Raw genomic sequence first — 15,898 nt, 5'->3', positions numbered from 1 at the left:
ATTAATCACTGTGTAAAGTTGGAAGTGTCAATCTAATATGGGATGGAGATAGTAATTTTTAAAGCCTTTTTCATTGTTCAAAATAGTTGAATTGTTCAAAGTTCAAGAGAAATCTTTGAATTTTTTTTCATGTTTACCCTTTACATTAATGAAGTCTTGTAATTTTTTAGGAATTAAACTACACTACTTACAAAGTTATACTTCAATTAGAGACTATTTGTATTTATGATTTCACATTTAATCATTTTTATAAGACTGGTTAAACAAAAGTGTAATAGAGAAAAATACGATTCAAATTTTATCCTTAAATACTTTTTTTAATATGTGTGTATTACTTTAAAAATTCAATTAATAGGAGGGATTAAAATTTACAACAAACAAACAAACAAGAGAATCAACAAAACAATATTTAATTAATAATAAGGAATAAAATTAAATTATAAACAAAATAAATGACAGAAATAACGCGTGGGCTCCACTAACTTCTACAAAAGACCCTTCCCCATCTCTTCGTGCATTCCAATTTCATAGAATTCGTCAAAATTTAGTAGGGAATATGCATTATTACAAGTTGAAAATTCTTAAAAATAATATTAAAGAAAATCAATAGTATCCACAAAAATAAAAAATAAAAAAATTGAAAAAAACCTAACTAAAAATGTAACAAAATTTAAAGTACATATCGCATTTTCCTCCTCTCTCTCATCCTAATTTTTCCTATATATACTCAAGAAACCCCTTCATTAATCTTCATCTCAAGAACCCATAGTTCTTCAATCTATTCTTTTCCTTGAGTTCATCATCAACCTAACAACCCAATAAAATATTTCACAAAAAATATAACAAAGGAAAACAATAGAAATGACTTCTTCTATCATGAGATCCTCTTCCATTCTTTTCTTTGTTAGCACCCTTTTTCTCCAAGGCACTCTAGGTACATATTTCATAAAATTGCATTGTCTTTTTATTTTATTAAGGTTTCAATTGAATCTCTTTCGTCAGAAAACTAATTATTTGAACATATGTAATTTCTTAACAACAAAGATGGATTAAGAATTGTTTCAATTGACACATTATTTCACATATTCAATGTAACGAGTAGAAGTAGATTTTTTGATCATTTGGTTTGTTGATCTTCAGGGAATTTCATCTGTGAGGATTTGCCAACAAATGTATGTGGCTTCGCGATCGCGACATCTGCCAAAAGGTGTTTGTTGGAAAATTCATCAGGGAAAGATGGTAAGGTTGAGTACCAATGCAAGACATCTGAAGTTGTTGCAAACATGAGGGAATACATTGAGACAGATGAATGTGTCGATGCTTGTGGCGTTGACAGAAACTCTGTTGGAATTTCTTCTGATGCTCTGCTTGATTCTCAATTCACCTCAAAACTTTGCTCCCCTGCTTGTTACCATCATTGTGCTAATATTATTGACCTTTACTTCAACTTAGCTGCTGGTGAAGGTAACAAAATCAATAGTTTAAATATCGCGCAATTGAGTTATTTCTTCCTTACAAAAATTAATTTTATGACTTTACTGTAATTTCGATTGTTCAGGTGTGTATTTGCCCGATTTATGCAACAAGCAGAGGACTAACCCACACCGTGCCATGATTGAGCTATCGAGCAATGGAGGTCCAATCGAAGATGCAGCTGATGCTCCAGCTCCGTCCCCTGTTTCTTTCTAATTTATTCCTACACACATTTAAAAATTTGTACTACTACAACATGTACACATACTTGCAAACATTTTTTTAAAAATAAATAAATATTGTCATTGTTGTGTTTTTATTCCGTGAAAGAGGGGGAAATGTGGGTTTATTTCTAATTCCCTTGGATTTGTTCCGAGAGATTCTTTTTAATATTCTTCTGTTGGGATTGCATCAATTCTCTTGTCTTCTTTTAATTTTTTCTCAGTTATTTCATGTTTTTCGTTTTTACAAAATGAGTAGGAGTAGTAATGCACTCACTATCTCTTAATGTGTTAGAAGGTATATAACTATCATTTAACCAAACTTAATTAATGCATATTTTTTCTTTATTTAATTATGGTAAATTACATTAGTTTTGTAGAAACACCTGGTGTGAGTAAGTATTTATCAATTTTGAAGATAGTGTATATCAGCCCAATAGTAAAGCGAAAAATACTTACAAGTTAGAAGCTAATATAACATAAAGGAAATGGCACCATACTAATACACATAATTCCATACCAACATTTAAAAGTCCAACAACATTGTATATTTCCAGAATGCAACAAAGACATACTCCTGGTTCGTATATAGTTGCAAGAAACATTCATGTACCAATACTGAAGTACAATTGTATAACTTGACATACACTTTGTCTATCTCCATGTCAAAAGTCAAAACTTGTCCCAAGAATGCTTAAATGACGAGCGCAAAACATAATAGTAGAAATAAGCTCATGTTGCGTAAAATATTGTATAGAAAAGTGTCAATCACACTGTTTTATCAAAATAACCAAAGTGTCATATATAAGTTAACAAAGAAAAAATTAGACGACGATTATTAAGGCATCAAAGAAAAAAATACTATAAAAACATGGTTTGGTCAATTGATCTACATATAAGCATTTTTACTAACATAACAAACAATACAAAAATATCAAACTCCCCCAAAATAAGACTCTTTCAACTGTAAAGGACTACATTGTGTATAACTGATAGAATCGGTGGAAGCTCAACAATATTTAAGGAAGCTTTGGAGTATCCAAAAGACCCCAAGACAAGATCCCAAATAAGAAAATTTCAAGACAATCTTGATGGACTAGAATTAGCAATTAAAAAGTGTTTTGTTGGGGAAGAAGAGCTAAAGCCCAAGGAAAATGAATTGTCCAAATGATACAATTATTTGGTGGCCCAAATTCAAGTTCAAGAGGAGGAATATTAGGATCCAATTTCGTGTAAAGTAGGCCCAAATTAAAGTTTAAGATGAGAGGAAATATGACCAAAATCAGTCCACAAATAAAGAGAAAAATTTCAGCACTTATTTAGTCTTTTAACTAGTTTCTAGAACTAGTATTTAATGTCATTTTCTTTCTTTCATGTTGACCTTATGGTACCTATGTGTGTGGGCAACCTTCTTGGACTTTAGAAGACGATATTTTACTCTTATATTTTGGCATTATAAGTCATTTGTGTGGGCAGCCCACTAAGACTTTAGGAGGCGTCATTTTTTTCTTATATTTTGATATTATAAGTCATATGTGTGGGCAACCATCTAGGACTCTAGAAAATGTCATTTTTATTATTTTCTTTTATCTTGAACAACCCCTTCTTACTACTATATAAAGGGGAGTTTTGTTACTTTAAAATGCAGATTTTGAAGAATAATATATTGAGAGTTCTTTGAACCTTCGTGGCAAATTGCTTTTGAATTTATCTTTCAACCTAACTAGTTCATAGTTCAAGATAGTAAGATAACTTCCTATTTGATATCTTTTGTTTTTTCTTGGTATTCTTTAGAAGGCGGTTAGTACTCTTACTAATTATTGTCTAGCATTACTCACAAAGCAGTCAAGATCCGATTCTAAAACTTGATTAGTTTCTCAAGTAAAAGCATTTGGTTTAAGTATTAACCAATTCGTTGTTACTTGGATCATGTCAAACCCATATCTTTTAATTCTTGTTTAATTTTTTTAATTAGTTTTTGGTTTTGCTTCCTCACTTGTTTCAGTTAATACTTTAATTTGTTTTGGATTACCATCTTTAGTGTTATCAAGTGGTATCAGAGCGATTCTATCAAGATTCCGTTCTTGATAATCTTGGGAACTTCTTGAAGAAAGAGCAAAAAAAAATTTAAAAAAATTCTGTAATAGTGAATAGTATCGCAAAAAAATGTTGTTTTTCAAGAAATTTTCTTCATCTAAATATTTTTAAAAAAAAATTGTTTTGTTAGAACACAAGAAGAGTGGATCCTAGATCTTTATCTTGTTCTAAAAATCTTATCTTTTTATTCGAGTCTTGTCCAAACTAAGTCTTATTCTTTCTAGGTTTGGTTCTTCATTTTTTTTCTTGTTGTGCCAAAAAAAATCTTTATCTTACTACTAAGGACTTGATACAAATTGAATTTAACTATAAATTCATAAAGTATTTTTCCAAAGGTAATTTGAGAGGAAAAAAGGCAAGCGTGGGTGAGAACAAGTAAGGAGGAAAAGCCAAAGTTTGAGTGGTATACTATTTTTTAAAAAAAATGTCTAATGTAGGTAGTAATGATGAAAGGAGGGATTTACATGAGGCCGAGATCCGAGCTAGAAATAATTTCACTTTACAAGCCATGCACCAACAATTTGAAAGATGGAACTTGCAGTTTCAAGAGATAAATTATTCAATTGCTGAACAGAATGAGACAATAGCTGAACTTAGAAGGGGAAATCAATATGTTGTACCACCTCAAAATAATCCTAGGAATCATAATAGGAGAAATGTACCCCATCCCGCTGTTGAAAATCAAGATAATTATATAGATGATTTTGCTGATGATCTTGCTGTCAATCTAGATAGGATAGGGAGAGATAGAAGGGGACAACGAGATAACTTAGAAGATGACAACATTAATAGCATAAAGATGAAGATATGATCATTCAAGGGAACAAGATATCCAGATTTGTACCTTGATTGGGAGCGAAGAGTTGAGGCTATTTTTTATTGTCACAATTATTCAGAAGGTAAGAAGGTTAGGCTTATTATTATTGAATTTTCTGACTATGCTTCTATTTGGTGGGAAAAGCTTACAAGGGATAGACAACAAGATGGAGAACCACCCATTGCAATCTGGGATGAGATAAAGAGAGTCATGAAGAAGAGATTTGTGCCTTTTTATTTTCAAAGAGATCTATAACGGCGTCTTCAATCATTGGAGCAAAGAAACATGACTGTTGATGAATACTTTAAGTCTATGGATATGGCTATGATTCAAGCCAATTACAAGGAAGAAAAAGTTATTATGTATAGATTTCTTAATGGTCTAAATAGACAAATAGCTGATGTAATAGAAATACAACCATATATAACTTTAGATGAGTTGGTAGATTTAGCTGTAAAAGTAGAAAAACAAATAAAAAAAAGGCAGCAAGTTAGGTCATAGAAGAGTAGACCTAGCACCATCTCTAAAAAATCATGGTCAAAAGAAGAAGTAGCTTCTAAACTTCAGAAAGTCAAGGACAAAGGTAAAAAAGATGAAAAGAGGGAGGTAAATCTTTTTTCCCTAAGGCTTATAAGCCTCCTAGTTCCTTCAATGTCATATATGTCACGAAAGAGGGAATATGATGCATGAATGCCCAATTAGGAGGAACATTATCATGAGAGAAGATGGAAACTATGAGAGTGAAAAAAGTAAGGAAGAGAAAGAAGAGGGAGGTATGAGTGAAGATGATGTAGAATTACCTAATGATGATTTTATTGGGGTAGCTAGGAGGGTTCTTAACACAAGATCTAAGAGTGAAAAAAGTGAGAAAGAGGAAGAAAAGGGAGATGAGAGTGTAGATAATATAGAACTTCCCTTTAATGATGGTTTGGTTGCTGTAGTTAGGAGGCTTATGTCTATCAATTTAGGAACCAATAATGAAGAACAAAGGGAGAATATATTTCATACTAGGTGTGGAATAAAGAGGAGAACTTGTTCTATGATTATTGATAGTGGTAGTTGTGCGAATGTGGTGAGTTCACATTTGGTAGATATGTTGGGGCTTGCGTGCATCAAATACCCTAAGCCATATAGACTCCAATGGTTAAATGATAGTGGTGAACTGAAAGTCAACAAACAACGCATAATTTTATTCACTGTTAGTAGGTATGAGGATGATACCCTTTGTGATGTGATTCTTATGCAAGCTTGTCATATCTTACTTGGTCGTCCATGGCAGTTTGATAGTCATACTTTTCATGATGGAAGAAAGAAGATATATTCTCTTGAGCTTAATGGCAAGAAGTATACTCTTGCACTTTTAGCACATTCTCAAATGTTTGAAGATCAAAAGAGATTTTGAGGGAATCAATGAAAAAATAAAAAGGAGAGAAAAAAGTGAGCTTGATGAAAAATAAAAGAGTTCTAGCCAAGAATTAGAAAAAAAAAGTGGCCAAAAGAGACAAAAAGAGAGTTCGAGTGAAAAAGAGAAAGTTGTGGTGAGAAGAAAGAGGCTAAGGAAGAAAAAAAAAGAGTTTCTATATAAAAGCCAAAGAATGTTTGAGTGCAAGGAAAGAGGGAATTCCCATAATATTACTAACTTACAAAGAAGTCTCGATTAATTCTAAGCCATTAACATCTTCTTTGCCAAGTAGTGTTTCTTTTCTTTTGCAGAATTTTAGTGATATCTTTCTTGAGGATATCCTTAAAGGTCTACCACCTTTGCGTGGCATTGAGCACCAAATTAACTTTGTACCTGGTGCACAAATCCCAAATAGGCCAGCTTATAAGAGTAATCCTGAAGAGATAAAAGAGTTACAAAAACAAGTTGAAGAGTTGCTTGAAAAGGGATTTGTCTGAGAGAGAATGAGTCCTTGCTCTGTTCTTGTTCTATTGGTACCCAAGAAGGATGGATCTTGAAGGATATGTGTAGATTGTCGAGCCATCAATAAGATTACGGTAAAGTATCGTCATCCTATTCCACGTCTTGATGATATGTTAGATCAATGCATGAATCCAAAATATTTTCTAAAATTGATCTAAAAAATGGTTACCATCAGATTCAAATGAATTCTGAAGATGAATGGAAAACTGCTTTTAAGATCAAATATGGGCTTTATGAGTGGTTAATTATGCCCTTTGGCTTGACTAATGCACCCACCATTTTCATGAGATTAATGAATCATATTTTTAAGAATTTTCATAAAAAATTTATTATAGTTTATTTTGATGATATCTTGATCTTTTCTAAGAATCTGGAAGAGCATATAGAACACCTAAAACAAGTTTTTGGAGTTCTTAGAAAGCAAAAACTATTTTGCTAATCTCAAAAAGTGTCATTTTTGTATGGATCGTGTGGTATTCTTGGGGTTTATGGTTAGTTCTAAGGGAGTTGAAGTAGATGAGGAGAAAATCAACGCAATTAAAGAGTGGCCTAAATCTAAGAGTGTAACTGAGATTAGAAGTTTTTATGGGTTTGCTAGTTTTTATAGAAGATTTGTGGGAGATTTTAGTACCATTGCTGCTCCTTTGACTGAAGTTATTAAGAAGGATACGATTTTTACATGAAAAAAAGAACAAGATAATGCTTTTAGCTTATTAAAAGAAAAATTGTGTTCTACTTCTCTTTTGCAATTACCTGATTTTTCTAATTCTTTTGAAGTTGAATGTGATGCCTCTGGTAGAGAAATATGTGCTGTTTTGATGCAAGATTCTAAGTCTGTTGCATACTTTAGTGAAAATCAGAGTGGAGCAATATTGGACTACTCAACTTATAATAAAGAGCTATATGCTTTGGTAAGAGCTTTAGCTACATGGCAACATTATTTGTGGCCTAGAGAGTTTGTGGTTAAAACTAATCATGAATCCTTGAGGTAAATGAAGATCCAAGGTAAGGTTAATTGTAGGCATGCAAAATGGGTTGAATTTATTGAAATTTTCCCATATGTGATTGCTTATAAGCAAGGAAAAAAGTATTTTTGCCGATGCACTTTCAAGAAGGTATGTCTTAATCTCTACTTTTACTTCAAAATTGATAGATTTTGATCAAATCAAAGACCTTTATGCTAATGATCTTGATTTTGAAAAGGTTTTTGCAGAATGTATGATGGGACCTTGCGATAGGTTCAATCTGAAAGATGGATTTCTTTTTAAAGAAAATAAGTTGTGTGTCCCTAATTGCTCTTTGCCTGAATTATTTGTTAGGGAAGCATATTGTGGTGACTCATGGGACACTTTGGAGTTCCTAAAACTTTGGATATACTTGTTGAACATTTCTTTTGGCCTGGCATGAGAAAGGATGTTGAGAAAGTGTGTTCTCAATGTCTTGAATGTAAACAAGCTAAATCAAAAGTATTACCACATGGTCTTTATACTCCTTTACCTGTTCCTACTTCTCCTTGGATTGATATTTCTATGGATTTTGTATTAGGTTTGCCTAGAACTAAACTTGGTAAGGATAGTATATTTGTAGTGGTAGATATATTTTTAAAAATGGCTCATTTCATTCCATGTTTGAAGACTAATGATGCATCACATAAGGCTAATTTGTTGGTGAAAGAAGTGGTTAAATTACATTGTGTACCTAAAATTATTATTAGTGATAGGGATGAAAAGTTCTTAAGTCATTTTTGGAGAGTTCTTTAGAAAAAGTTAGGAAGTAAACTGCTATTTTCTACCTCTTGTCACCCACAAATGGATGGGAAAACGGAAGTAGTGAATAGGACTTTGGAAAATATGTTGAGGATTGTTTTAAAAGAGAAACTTCTTGGGAGACACATTTGCCCATAATAGATTTTGCATATAATAGAACTATTCATTCTTCTACTAGTAAGTCTCCTTTTGAAGTTGTTTATGGGTTTAACCTCCTCAATCCCCTTGATTTGCTGCCTTTGCAAACTAAGGATATTATTAATCTTGATGGTAGTAAGATGACTGAAATGATGAAGAAGATACATGAACAAACAAGACTTGTAATTGAAAGGAAGAATGAACAAACTTCCTTGAGGAGAAATAAGGGGCAAAAATCAATTATTTTTAAGCCTGGAGATCTAGTATGGGTACATTTTAGGAAGAAAAGATTTCCTACTAAAAGAAAATACAAATTAGACCCAAGAAGAGATGGTCCATTCGAAGTCCTTGAAAGGATTGGAGACAATACTTACAAATTTAATTTTTCTGGTGAATATCAAGTTAGTGCTACCTTTAATATTTCTGATCTTTTTTTACTTGATGCATGATTAAATTCGAGGACGAATTTTCTTGAAGAAGAGGGGAATGATAGCATCGATGGAAGTTCAACAATATTTAAGAAAACTTTGGAGTTTCCAAAAAGCCCCATTACAAGATCCAAATAAGAAAATTTCAAGACAATCTTGATGGACTAGAATTAGCAATTAAAAAGTGTTTTGTTGGGGAAGAAGAGCTAAAGCCCAAGAAAAATGAATTGTCCAAATGATACAATTATTTGGTGGCCCAAATTCAAGTTCAAGAGGAGGAATATTAGGATCCAATTTCGTGCAAACTAGACCCAAATTAAAGTCTAAGATGAGAGAAAATATGGCCCAAATCAGCCCACAAATGAGGAGAAAATTTCAGCACTTATTTAGTCTTTTAACTAGTTTCTAGAACTAGTATTTAATGTCATTTTCTTTCTTTTATGTTGACCTTATGGTATATATGTGTGTGGGAAACCTTCTTGGACTTTAGAAGGCGATATTTTACTCTTATATTTTGGCATTATAAGTCATTTGTGTGGGCAGCCCACTAAAACTTTAGGAGGTGCCATTTTTTTCTTATATTTTGATATTATAAGTCATATGTGTGCGCAGCCCACTAAGATTTTAGGAGGTGTCATCTTTTGACTCTATTTTGACATTATGTGTCATGTGTCTGGGTAGTCATTTAGGACTCTAGAAAATGCCTTTTTTTATTTTTTATTTATCTTGAACAACCCCTTCTTACTATTATATAAAGGGGAGCTTTGTTACTTTAAAAGACAGATTTTGAAGAATAATATATTGAGAGTTCTTTGAACCTTCGTGGCAAATTGCTTTTGAATTTATCTTTCAACCTAACTAGTTTATAGTTCAAGGTAGTAAGATAACTTGTTTGATATCTTTGGCTTCTTCTTGATAGTCTTTAGAAGGCGGTTAGTACTCTTACTAATTGTTGTCTAGCATTACGTGTGAAGTGGTCAAAATCCGATTCTAAAACTTGATTAGTTTCTTAAGTAAAGGCATTTGATTCAAGTATTAACCAATTTGTTGGTACTTGGATCATGTCAAACCCATATCTTTTAATTTTTGTTTAGTTTTTTAATTAGTTTTCGATTTTACTTTCGCGCTTATTTTAGTTAATACTCTAGTTTTTTTCGTATTACCATCCTTAATGTTATCAATAACATTATAAAATGAGAAGAGAAGCTCAACCTCAGTTTATAAGACTCCAAAATCTTTTACTCTAAGAATTAAAGGATTAGCCATTTATAAAAGATTGATATTTTCCTTTTAGGAATAGTAATGCTGATCATAAAAATGTTTTATCATTTCTTACGAGTATAAGAAATTTTCAAACATGATAATAGAAATTCAGAACAAAAACCTAACATATACATGGATTGGGATAGTTTGCAATTTATTAATTCTTCTTAGCTAAAAGTAATTAAATTCCAGTTATTTTCTTTAAAATCAATCCAATTCTTCACTAACAGCACGGTAGGGGCCCAAACAACATCATTGTTGTCATGAATCATGTGTAATATTAAGGTGCATTTCGTTGTAATGAAAAAAATTAGTGCTGCTGCTTTTCTTCGAAGACACGGCGGCAGGAGCGGATCTAAGGAGCGGGAGCGGGTTCACCCAAATCAAAAAGATCAGGAATGAATCAGGATGTCATAAGTCTAAAGCAAGAGTAAGGTTTAGACAGAGATCAATCATATACAATCCAACCCGATTCAATCCAATCCAATCAAATCAGAGTACTATCAAGACCTATATGGGATTTTCTCTCATCCGACAACAATCACTTATGAGCCAGTGATCGTACAACAAGCCCGTTACTGTTGCCACAACCGTCCAGTACTTTGTCAGGGTTAAGGACGAATCATTCAATCGAGGATCCAATCAAGCGATCAAGTCCTATCTTTTCAGGACATTAAAATAAAGGGAAACATCCGACTTTAATGGTTTAATCCTCTCCTACGCTGGCTAGGTAGTTATTGGGTTCGAGTTATTACTTATTCTTACCCAATTCAGTGCTCGATACTCCTCCCAAGACTCAATGCTCATAAGACAATCAATCCCAATCAACCAATGAACAAGCATCATATGAAATTTTATCAGTTCATCGGTTCTATCAAATCAATCTTTTCAGACAATCAATCTTCCAATCAAACCAATTAACAAGTCGCATATGGACTTTTATCAGTTCATCATTTCTATCCAATCAATCCTTTCGGATAATCAATCTTCCAATCATACTCAAATCATTCATTTATGAGTAGTCGGACAATCATTTATGACAACATTTAGTTGGGACCATTCAATTGAGTTCAGTAATGAAGATGAAAAGACTATCAAGTTTCATCAAGACAATCATCATACTCACATCCAATCACAATCTTACATTCACAAGTTCGAGGCTTTAGACTCAATCCTTAATCATATTCATCCAATATTAGTTAAAATATCATGAGAGTTTAAGAAGTAAATAGTCAAAAATTAGTTGTTCAAGAACAAGTTCATAGAAATCATCAATTACGCAAAGTTTAAAGAAAAAATTTCAAGAAACATAATCATGGGGACTCAATTCATTCATAAATCAACTTATCACAATCATGGAGCACAAGGAAGAATAAAGTCCATACTTTAGTTTAGTCTTATATACCTGGGATGAAGACAAGACAATCGATCTTGCAAGATATTGCTTGAATCTTTTGAACCTTAGCCTCTTTTTCACTCCTTAGGCCTAGCTCTTAAGTTAATTTAGCGTAAAAAACTTTAAAATGCATTTAAGAACTCTTTTAAGGTCGAAAATAACCTATATCAGTCGTGGATTAAGTGTAAGAAGGTGGGGAAAAGATCAGAATGCCCCTTCTTAAAATTAAAAAAATGGGCAGAAAAATTAGCCTGTGGGGGACTAGGTCCGACGCAGACTGGTTCTCTCATAGTGCAATTTTGTTCCAATTTTTTTTGATTGAATTCTAACCCCGTATAAAATAACTAGGATAAAATTAAGTCCAAGTTCGCAGTAGGTCCGCGATGCGGACCTGTCGCCAACTTCTCTAGTTTCGTCACTTCACTCCAAAAATTTATCTTTTGATCCAATTGGCCAAAAATTCATCTAAGACCACTTTCCTATACAATTTTTCATACTAATCAATATTCCGGCCTCGGATTAACCAAAAAAAATAAGAATAATATGTTGTGCGGGCGTTCTTTAGTCTAGGGGTATTTTGGTACTTTTACTAGGTGTAATATGTACTTCTTCGACATGAGACATGACAGTCTTGCTATCAACCATCTTATAGTCCAAAAATTTTGCAGCCACAAACTTCTTTAAGCCTGCATCTTCAGTTTTGTATTTCTTCTCAGGAGTATACCAGAGTTCTTTAGAGGTTTTACAAACACTGAAGACATTATACAAGCCATCTTCAAATTCATTGAGTATATAGTTCTTGCAAAGAAAATCAGAATGTTCCCATGACTCAGTCACAATAAATTTTTCGTTTTCAAGAGTTCCTTCCTATACCACAGGAACATCTTCATTGATAAGCTGTTGTAGACTAAGTGTAGTCAGATAGAAGAACATCTTCTGTTGCCAACGTTTGAAGTCAATACCAGTGAACTTTTCAGGCTTTTCTTCATTGTGTTTGCTTCAAAACTTGATACATTTGTATCTCCCATTTTGTTTGACAAAACAAAAGTAATGTTAAACAACAGAATAACCAAATGAGAATTTTTATTCAACTTGATGAAGTTTTTATATTCTTCAAATCGAGAAAAATAAAAATTTAATTAACTTGATGAAGATTTTATTTCTTCGAACCAAGTTAATCACTGGTATAGAAAGTCTTTCGATTTTCATCTCCAACCCCAAACAGAATATAAGATGAAGCAAAAATATACAACTTGTTTCTAATTTAACGATGAAGTTTTTATATTTTTCCAATCGTTAACCGAATGAATCTTGAATACTGATGAAGTTTTTATATTCTTCGAATCAGTATTAGATTCAGATAGTGTAGAAAACCATAAAGGTTTTAACCTCCAGAACCGTCAAATACAGAAAAAAATATATTAAATTTTTTCCTCCTGTAGCTGTCCGAAAGCCAGGAGCAACTACTAGCCTAGACTGATTGTAAAGAAAGAAGTTTGAAGTCAGCAAATCAGAAACAACAATGATGTAAAAAAAATAGTATCCGAGTCCATAGAATTCATTGTGTGTGCTTAAGGAATTTAATCCTCTCACTGTATCCGAGGTTATGAATTATTTTCTCCTAGGATAAAACGGATAGAACATTAAAGAAGTAGCGATACCTCAAACTTTTTTAATTTCAGTGAACTCAAAAACAACAACATAATCACACAAAGTAACAACTTTGTTTGTACGAAAATATATGTAGAAGAGGGAGAGATTTTTTGATGATCAAAATTGAGAGGAGGCCTCTGTATTTATAGCCAACAAGGTTTTTTTTGGGAAAGGAAGTTTTTGTTCGAAAGGAACGGGTCCATTCTGAATCCACGAATTTCAAATTTTATTTCCGTTTATTAGTTAATTCGATAATTTTAATTCCGCGAATTTAATTAATTTAATTAATCCATGAATTAATTAATTAATCAATAATTCTGAATTAATACTGAATTAATATTAAGAAAAAGGAAATCAACTAATGAGATTAATAAATAAATTTTGTCTAATAAATTATCAATCAATTATATCATTTGCCAAAGATAAAGCCGAAGAGGGCTCGGGGCACCCTTTACTTAACCCTTTATGAGTTAAAGAAGTATTTCCTAATATAATGACAATTTTTTTCTTTCTTCAACAATGAGGGAGAAATTATTTTTTATTTTTCCTTTATTTGGTTTCCCCACATTTCTCAATTCTTCTTTCTCATTCTTTTCCATTCACACTCCACTTAAACCCAACAATAAAGACAACAAATGGGATTAAGTTGATATGCATCTGCTTGCCACCAATTTGAGTTGGGCTTATTTACTACTAGTACTTAGAAGTGAAAGCAATATCAATATTATAAGTGACTTAGAGTGTAAATTAGTTTGATTTGGATTTTATTTATCTTAATCACATACATGGGCAATGAGCGATGAACCCAAATCTGATGTTAGTAATAAAATTATGGCAAAGTTAAAAAAAAATACAACAATAAATTATAACAGTATTTTTTATGTATAAAATAATATTAAAAATCACATATATTTAATATCGGTTGATTTGGTCCCAGGTTAACTTTTTATACTTAATATCAAACAAAACTATTTATGTATTTTTTATATAAAAAAAATCAAATCAAATTATTAGTCATTTTTTTTTCATTTTGACTCAATTTGTCAGTTTGGTGCAATCTGCGGTTTAATTTTGTTCACCCTTATCCCATTCTCGGAGGTAACCAACTTTGAAACAATATAATAAGTAAAAAATGTCAAATTAAAGAAGGCTAAGTACACTATCACAATACTCGAGTCGATAGTATATCATATATTGACGATCCCATTAAGTACTAGAACAAATATAAAAACATCATAACGCATTCTTAATTAACAAAAGATAATATCCATAATCTTTCTTAATAATCATGCACTCACAAGCAATCATAAAGGGTGCACACTTTTCATTCATCACATAAATCATTAAAGCAGTACTATATACATAATTAAATATCTCACATGACCCCATCTTCTTTTTCAAGGTCCACTCAAAGCTTGTGATCATTTAAATATCGAAGTCTCAAAACATGGCTCTCTACCTTCATTTTGGTCACTTCAAAGCTTTTGGAGATTTAAAAGTAAGGAAAATTTACATAGATATACTATATTAAAAAATATTTATTATTTATAGTAATAATATTATTATTTTTGTTGAACACTTATAATATAGTTTTAATATATATTATAAAAAATAATTTATAAAATACTTATTGATAGGTAATACATTTATCACACACTTTAATACATTGTGTTCAAGCATAATATATTTTAAAAACACTTATAATACATTTGTATTACATACATAATTCACTTTTAATACATATTACAGATTTATTATAGTATTGCTATAAATAATAACAAATAAAAAATATCACTAAAATCAGTAATTATTTATTAGAAAATATTATTCTAACTAAGTTTTACTAAAAGTAACATTTTGCATTGGCCCGACCCTTCCTTTTGGGTCAGTAATTGGCATATCAACTCAATCAAGAGACATCAACAATTAAGTAGCCAAACATCATCAACATAATTATCATTAAAACATAAAGGGATCATACAAGGCATGAAACACTTTAGAGACTTATTTCAAGTAATATTTTACATTTAAAATTGAGTCACTTAACATTAAACAATTCAAAGCTCCGAAAGTGTCCAAGCACATCATTTCAACATTTTCGTACGTCGTAAGTTGCATGATTAATATTCAATTCAATTTATTTATAACACATGGTGAGTCATCACCAATGAGCACTTGACCTGTTGACCACGAAATATTCACTTATACGAGATCTAGGCAATTGTTTGGTTGCTCACTACTTATATATAGAGATTATAATTAATGCAAAATTGTTTATGCACTAATTAATAAAGGAATAATACATAACTATGACTGAAATTTCAGCGACACACATTAACTTAACTAGGGTACTATTACCTCCTAAACTATTTTAAAACGGAATAAATACACCATAAAAGCTGACGTGACACTCCCTTGAAACTGATGGGGCTTATGCATTAATAAAGGAATTGTGACATCGTGACTAATAATACATGAATATTACGATATTTTATAAACATGTTTTAGAATACTTTTATCCGTACATGTCCTACATAATACATAAATTGTTGCCTCATGAATTATACTACTTATATTAAGTTAAGTACTACTCATCAAACACACAATATCCAAAATATTGTTCAATACATATGCCAAAATTATTTATATGCAGGGGTATATGTAATCAATTTACATTGTTCTGAGTAATCGGATTCATGTCCTAGAAGACTTTGTTACAACT

At 31.7% G+C, this 15,898-nt stretch overlaps 1 protein-coding gene across 1 annotated transcript; it reads left to right on the top strand.

Annotated features, from left to right (window-relative positions):
* The first annotated feature begins 757 nt into the window (after nt 1–757).
* Nucleotides 758–1,796, top strand: LOC129876900 (uncharacterized). Its single transcript, XM_055952377.1, has 3 exons — nt 758–934; nt 1,141–1,464; nt 1,559–1,796. Exons 1-3 carry the CDS (start codon nt 862–864, stop codon nt 1,687–1,689), a joined length of 528 nt encoding a protein of 175 aa, XP_055808352.1. The 5' UTR covers nt 758–861; the 3' UTR covers nt 1,690–1,796.
* Nucleotides 1,797–15,898: the final 14,102 nt, after the last annotated feature.

Source organism: Solanum dulcamara, chromosome 12 (genome assembly GCF_947179165.1).
Source record: "Solanum dulcamara chromosome 12, daSolDulc1.2, whole genome shotgun sequence".
NCBI lineage: Eukaryota > Viridiplantae > Streptophyta > Magnoliopsida > Solanales > Solanaceae > Solanum > Solanum dulcamara.
This window is presented reverse-complemented; position numbering and strand designations above follow the sequence as displayed.